The sequence below is a fragment of the Coffea eugenioides genome, chromosome 9 (assembly GCF_003713205.1).
Source record: "Coffea eugenioides isolate CCC68of chromosome 9, Ceug_1.0, whole genome shotgun sequence".
Taxonomy (NCBI): domain Eukaryota; kingdom Viridiplantae; phylum Streptophyta; class Magnoliopsida; order Gentianales; family Rubiaceae; genus Coffea; species Coffea eugenioides.
This window is the reverse complement of record NC_040043.1, coordinates 41,701,326-41,716,699: the sequence shown is the minus strand read 5'-3', so window position 1 is coordinate 41,716,699 and position 15,374 is coordinate 41,701,326. Positions and strand designations below refer to the sequence as shown.

Sequence of the window (15,374 nt, the reverse complement as noted above, 5' to 3'; positions counted from 1 at the left end):
GCAAAAATCTGGCCTTTGCAATTTGCAGCTAGCCGTTGCAAAATCCGCCAAATAACTGTTGCATGGCACATCTGGTGCTTACAATTTTTTTATTGCACTTACATCCTCTCAACTTTAGTTATCAGTCCAAATCATTTATTCTTCTTTCAATCTTCTACTAATACAAGGAGCAAAAGGGCAGTCATGGAATAAAAATACCTTCTCACTCATGAAAATAATATTGTAATATGATTTGGACTGCTTTGTTACCAAAAACTCAAAGCAAGGGAGGTCAGTGAAATTTTGAAAACTTCAGGGGATCTCAGTGCAAGTGTCAGAATCCTCAGGGGAGGTTTCCGAAATTATCCCAACAATCTAAAGTGGGATCTGGAAAGTAGTTTATGCACATGGTGCATTGCTTATTCAAGACTGGAGGGCACTTGTCAGCTGCATGATGGTAATCTTGCATTGCTTATCGAGTCATCGACGTAGTTTAACCAACTCGATTCGAAGCTTGGGCGGGTTTCAGTCATTATGATTCCAGTTGCAAATTCGATTTCTTATCCGTGAAAGGTCTGATGATGGGAGTAGGTATTTGCCATTATCGTCTTTTCAAGAAGATTCTGCCTCGCCCTTGAACAAGTGAGGAGTTATAATTTGTTTCTGCGGCTCATTGCCTTTTCGTTTTCGGACGCTCCAGTGGAAACTCTTCGCAAAGTTTTTTAGTGGCCGGAGAACGAAAAATTTAATCGAAAGCTTTTAAAGAACGAAAAATTTAATCTGTTTTGGCGTTTCTAACTTCTTCCTTTTTTTTTTTTTTTTGAAGGAGCGTTTCTAACTTCTAACAACCATTAATTAGTATTTGAGTCTTATAGAACAGGTCTGTTGTAACATGTACCTGATAAAAGGCCAGAAAAAGGGGTTACATACAAAAGGGCCACTGGGTAACAACGATTTAGAATTAGAATTTTCTTTTTCCAGATAGTAACTGTAAAAGAGTTATCCAACTTTATCATATTCATTCCAACTTTTTTATTTTTAATTATATATTAAAAAAGGTAAATATATTTAAAAATTTTTGATCATACTAGTTAGATTAATGATGAGATAAAATGCCTAGAAAATAATGTTAAAAATTAAACCAATTGTATCACTATAATTTTAAGGGATAAAGTGATAATAACAATGTGATAATGTTATAGAATAAAGGAGTATTTTTGTCCAAAATTTCTTAACATGTTGAGTTGAATTATTTATGGGAGTGAAGTGATTAAAAGATAACGTTAAGGGGTAAATTGATAGCAAAATTTCATTTGCTATTTTAGTATTACCAAGAATCTGAATATTCTTTTCTTTATTTTTTTTTTCAAGTTTAGTCGCCTCATAAGTCGTGACTTCTCAATTCAGTCAGATAATCAACCATTGCTTTCAACGGAACAGAATACCATTGGCCAATATTGAGAAACTAAGGGCGGAAAATTGGAATTATTGTAAAGGAAAATTTGTCAAATTGGTCCCTAACATTTTCACATTAAGCTTTTTAAGTCCCTAATGTTTAAAATCAATCAGAATAGTTCCTAATATAAAAATTATGAATCAATTTGGTCCTAATACTCTTATTTGCTCATTTTTCGAGTTACAAATAGCACACCTCTCTCACGTGGGCATAATTTCAAGAACAAATCGAAAAACACACTTCGCTCTTCCAGATGAATATTAAAATGTTTAGAAAGCTTACTCCATAATTTGGACAGTCATAGAATCTTTTCCCTAAATTTACAGATTTTCAAAGAAGTCACAATGAGGGGTTCCTTTCCACAAAGATATCGCCCGTTGTTTGGATCTATCATACTCTTCAATAGGTTAGCTTCTTCTTCGCATTTTGTTGCTATTATTCCTTAATTGCACAGACATCCAGTTGCAGCTGCGTTTTCCCTTTTCAAATTTGGTTTTGATGTGAGGTAATTAGGGTTTAATTGGAGAAATATGAAGGAAAGATGCAAAACTCAATCGGAAACGAAGTGTGTTTTTTTATTTTACCCTTAAAATTATACTCATGTAAGAGAGATGTGCTATTTTTAGCCGGAGAAATAAACAAATACGAGCATTAAGACTACATTGACTCATAATTTTTATGTTAGAAACTATTCTAACTTGTTTTATATGTAAGGAACTAAAAAAGTTTTTTTTTAAAAAAATATTGGGACCAATTTGGCAAATTTCGCTATTGTAAAACATGAGGGCTGGATGCGAAGTACAATAACCCGTTATAAAAAGTGGCACAACCTATCTAAATTCTTCAATTCGCCGCCACTCCTCTCCTCCTCCTCCTCCTCACTCGCATCACTTTTCTCATTTCTGCTGCTGCTGGCGGACAACAGACAAAGGTTAAAGTTGCGATGAAACTGAATCTTGTTACCTTGTATTTCAATAGTCTTTGAATAATTTTGTGATTTCGATCTGGAATTCGTGTTTCAGTAGCAGGAAATTGTTGCTGTTTATTCTCCTTAGCTGGTATAGCTGGTTATTTAGATGGGCCTGTGATGGCATTCTCTTATTCATGTTTTAGTAGTTTTCAGACCCAAAAGATTTCCTTTAGATGCAACCCTGGTTTTGGTGGTTATTGTTATGGTGGGAGGCTCAAGAGCAGATCCTGCTACCCTGTTCTTGCTTGCATGAAAAAATTGGATCAAGCTTCACTCAGTGGACCTAAGGTATTTTTTTCGACTATTTTAAAAGATTCTCAGAATTCTTCATTGTCGTCGTTGCATCCTTTGCTGCTATGCTGCAATGATTCTGTATGCCCTTCTCACCTTTTTCGACTAATATCTGCCTATTATTGCTGCTGCATTGTTAAACTATGTTTTTTCGTCGGAGATTTCTTCTAAATCAGAACCCTTTTTCCTTGGATATATAACGAAAGTTTTTTTTTAACTAGTATGTAACTATGTATAACATATGAGCTTGCTAAATGCTGATCTGCCCTTTGTTGATTAATTTCTCTCAAGCTTCTGGTGACCGCCAACTATGTCATCTGCTCAAACTGAAGTTATTTTACGAGCATATACTATATTCAGAGGATGAACTTTCCAAATGGTGATTTTGAGTTTGTTAACTTGATTTCTTTCGAGCTTCTGGACCCTACCTAGATTGTATTTCTTCAGAAAAGAGGGGAGCTGGGTGATTTGTCTGTTGACATTTGACAATCGATATATGGGCAGCTGCTTACCAATTGCATGATTAAATCAGTTAGTTTGGATTGCTTGGTACATTATTAAGTCTCGAGATTTTGTTCCCCCCTTTATTTTTAACATACACCTTCACCAGACATGGCAGGTGTCTACCACTTCCTGGTTGTGGGGACCGTTGATTGTCTGGAACAGGAAATAATGGTAGGAGTTCATCGTTGCCTGTTAGTCAACCTCAATGACTGCACAAGCTACATCTGAACCCCATATTCTAGTAGATCAATCAATTTCCCTTTTAGCGGGTGCTTGTGTTTTAGAGCAAACTTCTGATGTCATTTTAACTGGTTAGGGAATGAGATGATACATTTGTAGTTCTTGACAATGAAATTTTCTGGTTACATCCAGACATTGGCAGGTGTCTACCACTATCCTGGTTGTGGGGACCGTTGATTGTCTGGAATAGAAAACAAAGGTGTTTATCGTTGCCCGTCAGTCATCCATATGACTGCACGAGCTACATCTGAACCCCATATTCCAATAGATAAATGGCTTGCTTTTTGGGGGGTGACAGTAACTTAGGTTTGTCTGTTGTCTTTCATGTAGATTGGAAATGGGAGCATTCTTTTGTTACTAGACTATAATCAGTAATCTTGTTGCAGCTAGGCATTTGCAGGTGCCTGCCACCTTCCTTATGTCACTGGCCGTTGAATGTCTGGAATAGTAAAAAACACAGGTGATAGCGGTTAATGTCTAATCTGAACATCATAATGTCTTCCTTTAAATTGATGCCATTTCAACTGTCCTTTGTCTCGTCATTTGCGGCGAGTGAACAGAAGATACTGAAAATGATCTTGATGTTAGGGGGTTGTTTTCTATTTATTATATATTTATATCTCCACATATTTACAGAATGCAAGGTCTGGAGTGATAATGTCTAACCCAAAAAGCTTTCTCCAGTTCTCCACTTTGAATGTAGTGCATTTTTCCTCTATGAACTAGTGATCTCTTATACTTGCTTGGTTAAAGTTGCTTGTGCCTCACAAGTATTATAGTTTGACATACTTTTAGATAGCATCAAATGGGATGACAAAGGGTTGGCTGTGGCAATAGCTCAAAATGTTGATACAGGAGCTGTCTTAATGCAAGGCTTTGCCAATAAAGATGCACTTCTGACAACCATATCTTCACGTAAGGCGACATTCTATAGCAGGTCGCGATCAACTTTGTGGACAAAGGGAGAGACTTCCTTGAATTTCATTAATGTCAGCGAAATCTTCTTAGATTGTGATCGTGATTCTGTAAGTTTTTTTGTTTTTTTTTTCAGTGTGGATCAATTGTATCCCAGATTACTGCCCTCTGCTTTATTGAAATCATCATTCAGGACCTACTTTTCAGATAATGTACCTTGGGAAGCCTGATGGACCAACCTGCCACACTGGATCTGAGACTTGCTATTTTACGTCCATTGATGACATGATCAGCTCACAGGTTTTTATTTGATGCTTTGTCAGCTGTAATATTCTGTCAATGATAATGAACCTGAAACTAACTAATTGTGTTTAAATCTCTTCATCGTTATATTTGTGTTCTCTCTTGTGGTAGGCAGAGGAAAATAAGCTAGCATTGACAACTTTATATGCCTTAGAATCAACCATTAATCAACGCAAAGAGGACAGAGGATCCGCAAATGGAAAGCCATCTTGGACGAAGCGCTTATTGCTTGATGACAACTTGCTGTGTTCAAAAATCCGGTATCATGACCACTAAACTTTTTCGGCTGTTTTTTTCTTTAGTATGAAGCTCGTGGCTTTTTTTCATGTAGAGAGGCTTTTGTATGAATAGATGTACTTGCATTCGTCTGCTTGCCCTGTGGTTTTTTGTGTTTCATAACGCAAGTATGAGTAGTATCGACATGCAGTAAAAGTTGTCTTAATCTTTGGAGCTCCTTTGCAGGGAGGAGGCTGATGAACTATGTCGCACGCTGGAGGAAAATGAGGAGAAGACAAGGACTGCCTCAGAGATGGCAGATGTGCTCTACCATGCCATGGTTTTGCTGGCAAAGAGGGGAGTTAAAGTTGAGGATGTCCTGCAAATCTTGAGAGTGAGGTTTTCCCAATCAGGCATTGAGGAAAAGAAAAATCGCAAAGCATAGGCTTGCTGTATCTTTGAAGAATGTCTGTGCAATAAAAATTTCAACCACGTAATGGATAATACAAACTGTCAACACATGATTTATAACGATTCCACCTAAGAATTGTGTCTTGTGTACATCCTCTATATAGTGAATGTCCATTCCAACTTTGATGTCTCTGTCTTTTGAGAAACGCGCCTTTGTGTTTCACTAAGATTTTCTATGCTGTTATATAGGTTAGACGAGCAACAAACCATGCCTTTCTTTCTCAGAAGCCTGATAACTGTAGCCAGAGAGTCAGAGAAAGAATATGAAAGCAGAAATCCAGTGTTTTTTGTCAGCTTAAGCGCATAGAACTCGGTTGTTTTTGGTATCAACCAAAAGCTTCAAGCTCAATGTTGAGACTGCGATGATTAACATGGTATAGTGAAACTTAAGAAATAATAGTGCAGTTGGTAACGAGGACATGGTAGGGTACTGAAAGCCGCCGCTCTCTATATGATTAACATGCAGGACTGCGACGTGATAATTCCGAGAGCTGAATTAGACGGCCGGAGGATTTGGCTTGCTCCCATTAAAGTGCATTTTGTATATGTGAGTTTAAGGTTTATACTGAACTTAGTGTGATAGCGTTGAATTGTATACGAATTCATGCATCTTGCAATGCATGTCAGCATGTACTGCATTAGTAGCGTCAATGAGTTTATAGTTTCTGATTATCCTCGCATCTTAATTTAGTGAATGTTGTTTCGAGATTAAGAAACTCTTGTGACATATCGCATCCTAATGCTGATGAGGCATTAGGATGAAATGAATTACATACCAGTGGAAGTAATCATTTAGAATTGGTACCTTAATTAAGCAAAAAAGGATCAAAATAGTCACCGATTCCAACATAAAATTGTTATCCAAAAGTGAAACACTAAACAGTTCTCATGGAATTTCAGATTTGACATCCAAGAAGACACTGGTCAGCACCGTCTTAGACTCCAAAGATTCCTTAAGCAGCTTCAAGGCCTGTCACGTATGAAGTCAAGCTTGAAATTAACTCATGGTGATGAACGGTCAAGTTTTGTCCGCTAAATAAAGGGAAGACATTGAAAGAAAAAACAGAAGTAAACTTGTGAAACGACAAGCCAAGAGAAGAACAAGTACATGAAGCTGCGTTATATCAGCTAGTACTGGAAATTCTTAAGAAAAGAGAGGATGGATTAATCAGCAGCAGTAACAACCAAAATACTTGCACAAAATTCTCGACCTACCTCATTCATGCTAAGATCCACTTCCTTTTCTTTGAGGGCGCTTAGATTCTTGACATTAAGCTCGTTAAGCAGAGCAATGCTGGAAATGGCAGACATGGGCTTCACCTCCAAGTCGTCCGTGATCATGTAAGTCGTCGCCCCCTTCACAAATCCGCCTTCTTTACTGTCCGAAGTTTGTGGGGGAACGACATAGTTCACGCCCGAAGCCATGGTGGACCCGCAATTGGGGCAAACAGCTCGAGGGTCATCGGTCACATGCCTGGTACAACTATAACTAGAATTGCCGCACCTATAAAATGCTTTGCCCTGTGCTGTCTCCGGTTTCGGCGAATCCTCGAGCGCCCAGAGAGTGACCAGAGCGCCGGCAGGTGGTTTTGGACGTAGCAAGATGTCTTTGTTTTGGTTTGGCTGGATGTAGGCTTCATCAAGATTTTCGATGCTATGGTACAGATTTTCCAGGGAACCAATGGTCTCTTGCTCGCGGAGAAGCCTTGTAGCAGTACCCAATGGCAAGGAGAGGATATGAAGAAGGAAATCTACGAAGTTTTTCCCGGCTTCTGCGAACAGAAGTTTGTTGTTATTGGTGTCGATCAAAAGTTTCAAGCTTATCTTGGAGGATCCCATGATGACTTATCAATCTCTGCCAAACACTTCTCTGTAAATAAAGGATTGCTTTCGCAAATGATGAGTATTACTAAATATAATGGAAAACCAGTACCGAAGGGAGGTATCAAAAGCGGGGATGTTACTTTTGATAACTGACGTTTAAGAAATTTGCTCTTAAGTACTTTTATCTGTCGTTTTATTATCCCCATGCAACATTAATTATTTTTTCATAATTTTACCCTTTTATCTCTCTTTTCATAATTGGTGGGAGTTAGTTTGCATTACTTTTGATCTAGTAAAACAGCACCATTTAATATTCTAGTGAGAGAAAATATGGGTGAATTGGACAATTAATGAGGGTACAAAAGGAAAGTAGTGTATAGATTTAAACAATGAAAAACTTTTCTTAATTGGTGTGCAAAACCTTAAACGTCAGTTATAAAAAAAGGGAGGGAGTATAATGGAAAACCAGTACCGAAGGGAGGTATCAAAAGCGGGGATGTTACTTTTGAGTTATGGCCGACCCTTTAGATATGCGACTTCTTTCTTTTTCCTGTCTTAGGGGTAAGAGTGGTTATTTACGCAACAGATCTTCTGTCTCACATCCTATGTCATTCTCTGTTTCATTTTTTATTATATTGTTATTTCTTCTACATAAATATCATGTTTTAATTCTTTTGCATACACATTTCACTGCTCAAAAAAATTTACATTCAATACATTGAACAACACAAATAAATAATAAAACTACACTACTGATCACAAGATTCAGTAAAATAGGCTAGTCATCGCTCTTAACATTAAGTTTGCTATGATTTTTGTGATTTTGAACAGAATGAATTTTTGAATTTTGCCTTTTTTTTCCCTTCTTTCTCCTTTACTTCCACGAAACTACTTTACAACTATTACAATTTTAAAAGTTTCAAAGAAAATTTTCTCACAAATAATCTTCTTTTACCAAGTATTTTTTTTTACTAATGCCCTTCTTGTCACATTGTGTACGATTGGTTTCTAATCATTATCAAATTCTATCAATCATAAAAAAGCGTTATTTGGTATATCAATTGGTCTTATTTTATAATTGCAAGTCACTGTTCATCATTAAAGAAATTCTCAATAATTATTTTCATTAATTAGTTATTAATAGTTAATTAATGCTCTAATTACTCAATCATTAGATATTAGCTTCTATAAGACATAATGTCTTAGGGTATATGAGTAATTTCTCTTCATATGATATAAGTAATTAGGCCCATAATTCTACCAAAGAATGTAAGTGTAATTTTATAAACCTCAAGGAAAGCCAGTGAAATTGTTAGAAACCTCAGGAGAGATTTTTGAAATTATCTCTTTTATGTATAGTACTTTATACCTGAACGTTATTTTTGCTGCATTTGTTAAAGCACGTTAGGTTTTATCATAAAAAAATATCAAAAGTTTCAAATTTACCCTTGTCTCCATTTTCTTTTGTCAACCCGAACTTCTCATATCACCTATATTTGGCAATGCAATTTTTTTTTCTTTTCTTTTTGGGAAGTAAAAAACTAAGGCCCATTTGGCAAATGAGTTTTTTGAATATTTATTTAAAATTTTACTGTAACTTATTATAAAAGTTGTATAAAAAAATTTTAAAATATAAAACTTTTTTTTTTCCTTTTTCTTTCTTTCTTTTTCGTTTTCTTTCCTCTCCACTTCTTCTCCCTCACCTCACCACTTTGACGCTCACCAATGACTGGTGCCGGCAATTGGAAAAGTTTTTTTTTGTTTCTCTTCTCCATCTCCTCCTTCCTTCTCCTCATCCTCGTCTTCTCTCTCCCTCCCCCGCCACCCTCCACCTCCCCCTCTGCAACAAACAAAAAATTTTGCAGCTGCCACCGCAGGAAGAGGTGACCGGCGCGGAGGTGGTGGTGGATTGATGTGGGGAAGGAAGAAGAAGAAAGGAAAGAAGGAAAATTTTTGATATTTTTGATATTTTTGAAGTGTGTATTTTAAAAATTTTGGAAAGTTTTTTGATATTATTGTAGTTAAAGTTGTTAAAAACTTATAGGAGAAAACTAGGCAAAAACTTGCCTTGCCAAACAGGGGCTAAGTTTTCAAAATATCCCATTTTTATTAAAAAGAAATCTCCTTCTATCGTTTGGAAAAAAAAATGTAAAAAAGAAATCTCATCATGTTAACTAAATTCGAAACTTTGCTATTGTTAAATACATTCTTTATGAAATTAACATCAATAAAAGGTGGTGAGATACAAATATGATAAAATATCTCTCACATACATTGTCTTGGACATTTTAAAATTTCAACAAAATTTTTTTTTTGTTAAAACTACATGGTATTCTTTTATATTTTTTTTGTACATGAAATGATTTTATTTTAAATTTTACATAGATTCATTTCTACTAATTGTTACTTTGAAGTATCGTTTCTACTAAGTATCATTTCTACTAATTGTTACTTTGAAGTAACACTTTTGTCTTTAGCATTGACAGTTAGTCAAACAAGGAAAGTGCAACTAAAAAGATATCAAGGTACAAAGTGAAATGGCACCAAACTTTAGAGGAATTTAGTGCTTTTAACCCTTGACTCACAAGATAAGTATTTTGCATCAACCCTCTCTTTCTTAATTGTTGAAAAAAGTAAGTTTTGATCGCACGTATACTTGTCTTTATAAATCCACATCATGTTAGTATTCCTCATACGATCAGTTCTCTCTGGAGTTAAATGTTTTTATTATACTTAATGGAAAATTTGAGGGTCAATATATGTATAGTAATTGTACAAAAGATGATGATGATGTACTGTAACATGTTTGTTTCTTTAAACCAAAAACATAATCTTTTAATGGCCCCCACGGGATAGCTCGGACGGTGTGCTCCCCCTCTTTAGGGTATGGCCACTTACCTGGCAACCAGGGTTCGAGTCTCGTGGCTTACGTCTTCGGTGTGGAGTGAGGCCTCCTCTCCCGGAGCGCAGGGGGATTAGTCGGGCCCCGTAAGGATTGACCCGGACATCCCCTGTGTCGAAAAAAAAAAAAAATCTTTTAATGACTTTAACTTCAATTCTTTCTGGCATCTTATATGGGATTATGAGTGAAAATGTGATAAATGATTTTCATCTATCTTCAAATCAAACTCAAGATTCAATTGATCTATCAGGAGTCTAATCGATAGAAATCACAGGACGACGAACAACTGTACCTAATCACAGTGTGTTATGTTGGTTTGACCACTTGGCCCTTCCAACTTCCCAGGTTTAGGCCCGTCAAAGGCTTAAATATTTTCATAAATATGGTTAAGGTGAGCCTAAGTACGAAGTTAACGATCGGAAACATGCACTAAATCGATCCAGGGAAAGTAAGCAAATATAAATAAAAAATAAAAAAGTTGGCACCAGCACATCAAGAAGACACAAACGAAACAGGGTCAATTCATGGTACTTACTTCAAAGGCCAAAGTCGGGCCGATATGGTTACTCTAGTACAAAATGAAGTGCTCGACAGGGCAACGTGAAGAGAGAGGGAGGTAGCATCCCTCATTTTTCCCATACTTTTCAAGAAGACATTGGTGAGGACTAGGGGTGAAATCGAGCCGAGTCGAGCTCGAGTAGTGACGTACTCGAGTTCGAGCTCGATGCTGACCTCCAGAGCTCGAGCTCGATCGAGCTCGAGAAATAAAAATCGAGCTCGACTCGATAGTAACATTAATAGGCTCGAACTCGACTCGATTGAGCTCGGCGTGCCATTAGAGCTCGAGCTCGAGCTCGAGTACTCGAGTCCTCGAGCTCGATTTCATCCTGCACCCTTAACACGAGCTCAATATTGAGTCGAGTACTCGAGCTCGATTTGATCATGCACCCCTGCTCGAGCTACTCGACGAGCTAAAAATGCCTTATCCTAACTACTCGAGATCGACTCGTTTCATATACTCGAGCTACTCGAGCCCGACTCGAGATCGAACAAAATCGATCTCGCATCGAGTAGCTAATCAAGCTACTCGCGAGCTCGATTCAAGCTACTCGATTGGTGTGCACCCCTAGTGAGGACTGTCTTGGACTCTCCATAGATGTTTTATTAAGACAATCCAATGTCTGTTAAAAAGATCGAATCAACTAATTAGCAATTGGTAGTATTAGTATACATGCATCACACATGTTGAAAAGAGAAAATTGATTAATCTGTAAATCATAAATAAATCAAGCTCTTAATTAACTGCCTACCTCATTCATCCCAAGATTCACCACCTTTACTTCAAGGGCTCCACCCTCATTCATCCCAAAAAAGTATATTTTGATGTGCAGTTCCGCTCTGTTCTCAAGTGACCATTTTGTTGGCAATTTTGTTTATTGCAGAAATCTTCTCTGGTTTGTTGAGTATGACTTGTTGGGCAACAAATCAGTTTGACATTTTAACAAGAATGGCAGATCAGGCTTGCATCCCTCAAGCATTGGAGCGAGTCTTTCAGCTATAAATAAGCTAAAAAATTTAGTTGTTAGCGTAGGAATTTTGCCAGCACGAATCACTACTGTTCCGTTTGCAGCTTGAGCTGAAGAGATAATGCTTAGCAAAGAAAATTATATAGTTTTCAAATCCTAAACAAAGCAAGATGCATTTTCCCTCGGGGTGGCAATTTCTGACACGATCTGAAAATACGACATGAACCTAACACGAAATTAATGGGTTTGGGTTGAGGTTTCGGGGGTTCGGATCAGAATCGGGTCGAACCCAATGAACCCGAAAAGAAAACAGGTCGATTTTGGGTCAATTCGTGGGTGACCTGATATGACCCGATATGACCCGTTTACGAATTAAAAAAAATTTAATAAACATAAAAATTATTTTATCTAACTAAACTAAGTTATTCTTTTTTTTTTCAAAGGCATTAATTACTTAATCCTAAATGAATTTATTTAACTTGTGTGAAGTTAAAATTATTATATTTGGACAAATAATATATTATATTATATTTTACTTTTATACTGTTTTAATTTATTTTATATTGGGTTTGGGATAAAACACTTTTACGGTATTTAATTTATTTTAGATTTGGTTTGGAATTATTTATTTAAATTTTTATTACTTGATTATGTAATTAGTTTTGTGAGAAATTGATTTTATTAGAAATTATAGTGATAAATTAATAAATTAAAATTAAGTTTCGGGTCATTTCGGGTCGACCCGTTAACCCCGAATTTTTTGGGTTCGTGTTAGGTATCCTGACCCTTTTCGGGTTGGCAGGTCAAGTTCGAGTTAGCGATTTTTCTGTTATACTCGGATCTCAACCCGACCCGCCAACCCGAATTCGACCTGATTGCCACCCTTGATTTTCCCTTTCAATTGGCGTGCCTAAGGATGGCAGCGGGTGCCCGCGGGAGGCTATTGGGGCGGGGGGAATTCCCCCCGTTTAGAAACGGGGTTGGAAAAAAAGAGATATATATATGTACATAATTATATATAATGATATTATAATTATACTACTAATTATATATGCCTATTAATAAAAATTATTAATTATTTATACTAAATTTATTAATACATTTATATTAAATTCCTAACTACGCTTAATACAATAACACTTTTTTTCTAAAAAAAAACATAATAATAATTTAGTGATTGTATTTGTATCAAAAGTAAAACTTGATTATTTTAGTTATATTTGTTTAATCATATTAGATTGTATTCAAATAACTTTTGTTTAATTATTTTTATGAGTTTTAATTGTGAAGTTACAATGAATAATAATTTGGTGATATATTGATATTTTAGTACTTGATTATTTGCTCAAATTTAATTATAATAAAATTATATGATAAATTTTTTTAACCCCACGGATGCCCACGCGGGGGAAGCGGGGTTGAGCGGAGGCAGGGCGGGGCAAGCCGGGGGCGGGGGACGGGACGGGGGCAGGGGACAGGACGGGGGAGTAATAGGCAATGGGGCGGTGGGGCGGGCCGCCCCAATGCCACCCCTAGGCGTGCCTGCCACCAGTATTTGGCGTCCCTTTCTGTGCCTGCCACGAGTGTTCTTTTTTGGGTTACTTTTGCCAATCAAGAAGACATCAGTAAGCACCTTCTTCGACTCCAAAGATGTCTTGAGCAAGTCCAACGCCTGTTCAGGAAGAAATCAAGAAATTATACGTTACGTACAAGCAAGCTTAATATACTATTAGCTACTACAAACTCATGTATCACAACTGCCTACCTCGTTCAAGCCAAGATTCACAACCTTTTCTTCTAAAGCGCCAACCTCCTTCACATTGAACTTATCAAGCAGAGCAATACTAGAAACACTAGACAACGGCTTCACCTCTAAGTCATCCATAACCATGTAGGTTACCAAACCCTTCACAAATCCGCCACCTTCGCCTCCCCCACCGGATTGTTCTTTCACTACTCCTGGGGGTGCAACATAGCTCATCTTCGTGGTCATAGAGAAACGGCATACGGGGCAAATAGCACGAGTATCATCAGTGAAATGCCTGCCCATACAATAACCCGAACCCCTGGAGCAAGTGTAAGTAGCTCTGTCAATCGTTTCGCTGCACGTTAGGGACAATAGAGGAATTGAAGCAGCAGAGGAAGCGGGGGGTCTTGGCTTGAGAAGTGCGTCTTTGCTTTGGTTGGGCTGTATGTAATTCTCATCTAGATTCTCAACACTCTCGTATAGTTTGCCCAAGCAACCTAACATTCCTTTGTTTCTGAGAAGCCTCACAACAGTACCCACCGGCAAAGAAAGGATAAAGAAAAGGAAATCAACCGTGTTCTTGTTAGCTTCAGCAAATAGTACTCTTTGATTTTTGGTGTCAATCAAAAGTTTCAGCTTAACTTTCGAGGCTGCAGCCATTGCTTCTCAAGCTTGGTCAATTAGTAGTCCAATAGATAGATAATATGAAATGTGGGATGTGGGGTTGAACTGAGGAAGCACTACCTATATTATATATGAAGGAAAGAATTGAAGAAGTACAGGTGCATGAATCAAGAATTCAAGACGGTTTGGAGATTAGATTGGCGTGATTAGTTGGCTTTGAGATGCTAAATACTACTACTATGGTTCCCAGAAGTTGTTCTCGAATTAAATATGAGAAAAGATTCTTCTTATCTAATGCCCTTCAGTGTGACAGGTGGAAAGTCCACTCGACTTCTCTTTGTAAACTTTTACTCTGGACTCAAGAAGCGGATTGGGCATACTGCTTTAGTAGCTTTTTCAACCGTTGCACCGCAGTGACCGCACGTTGGGGACAATCCAATAAGGAGAGGAAGCTGGGGGTCTTGGCTTGAGAGGTGTGTCTTTGCTTTGGTTGGGTTGTATGTAATTGTCATCTAGATTCTCAGCACTCAACACCCCCCGAATTAGATAGGCGTGATTCAGTTGGTTGGCCTCGATATGCTATTTAATTCTACTACTCCCACTGACGGCTTAAATTAATTAGCATTGGGTATGAGTAAAACTAGGTTGATATTCATCTTGGATAATTCTCCGGAGCTTTAACTCCTCGACTGCAACCTTTATTTCTCTATCTGAATTCAGCTACGGGATTCATCATTCTGATTCAATTTACCGTCTACATTAGGAAAAAACCAACCGATTGGCACTTTAATGAATTCTGAGCAGAAAATCATAGTCATGGTTTCACCTCAATCAGAAGACCAAATTCTGTTGGAGTAACAAAAGGAAAACAGGGCTTCCAAATCAAGGACTCTTATAATTCAAGAGATCAATTTGATCCGCGAAATAGTAACAAATTTTTGTTAGAAAAATTTCCAGAATAGAATGGAAATTTGTCAAGGGGGATTCTATTGGAGAAGCTGCATTATGGCAACCTTAAAATTCAATGATATGTAGTACCTTGTTTTCGCCTAATGTGTCGTGGGACCATGATTCCCTTCTCAAACAGCAAGCCCGTCATGGGACACATGCATGAACTTCGTGTTAAAAAAAAAGTGATGAAAGTAGTGCTCTAACTTTGTTAGTTTAACAAGGCTGCTGTACAATATGCAAGCCAACTGTCTCAAACTTAAAAGATTGGTTTGACTGTTTCTTGAAGGTTAAAGGTAAAGAATAACAGAACTAATAGCGGTAACCATGTGGATGATTTAGAGATGCTGGAACCAAAAAATATTTGAAGGCAAGGATAGGGATGCGACTCAAGTGGCTGCATATGCTAAGGCCTTCTTGCATGAGTATTGGGATATCCATAGCAAGAAAGGAACACG

General features: G+C 37.4%; 2 protein-coding genes across 3 annotated transcripts; one reads left to right on the top strand and one right to left on the bottom strand.

Annotated features, from left to right (window-relative positions):
* Window positions 1-2,275: 2,275 nt before the first annotated feature.
* LOC113783036 (histidine biosynthesis bifunctional protein hisIE, chloroplastic) lies at window positions 2,276-5,940 on the top strand. 2 transcript variants are annotated; one of them, XM_027329048.1, is made up of 6 exons: window positions 2,276-2,366; window positions 2,458-2,693; window positions 4,220-4,465; window positions 4,563-4,655; window positions 4,770-4,918; window positions 5,121-5,940. In XM_027329048.1, exons 2-6 carry the CDS (start codon window positions 2,523-2,525, stop codon window positions 5,317-5,319), a joined length of 858 nt encoding a protein of 285 aa, XP_027184849.1. In that variant the 5' UTR covers window positions 2,276-2,366; window positions 2,458-2,522; the 3' UTR covers window positions 5,320-5,940. The 2 variants fall into 2 exon arrangements, with proteins under 2 accessions (XP_027184849.1, XP_027184850.1); XM_027329049.1 differs by lacking the exon at window positions 2,276-2,366 and having other exon boundaries at window positions 2,608-2,693; window positions 4,236-4,465.
* A 161-nt stretch (window positions 5,941-6,101) lies between these two features.
* On the bottom strand, window positions 6,102-14,004 carry LOC113782602. Its single transcript, XM_027328481.1, has 4 exons — window positions 13,363-14,004; window positions 13,140-13,269; window positions 6,561-7,192; window positions 6,102-6,315 (listed from the first exon to the last, which is right to left on the bottom strand). Exons 1-4 carry the CDS (start codon window positions 14,002-14,004, stop codon window positions 6,232-6,234), a joined length of 1,488 nt encoding a protein of 495 aa, XP_027184282.1. The 3' UTR covers window positions 6,102-6,231.
* Window positions 14,005-15,374: the final 1,370 nt, after the last annotated feature.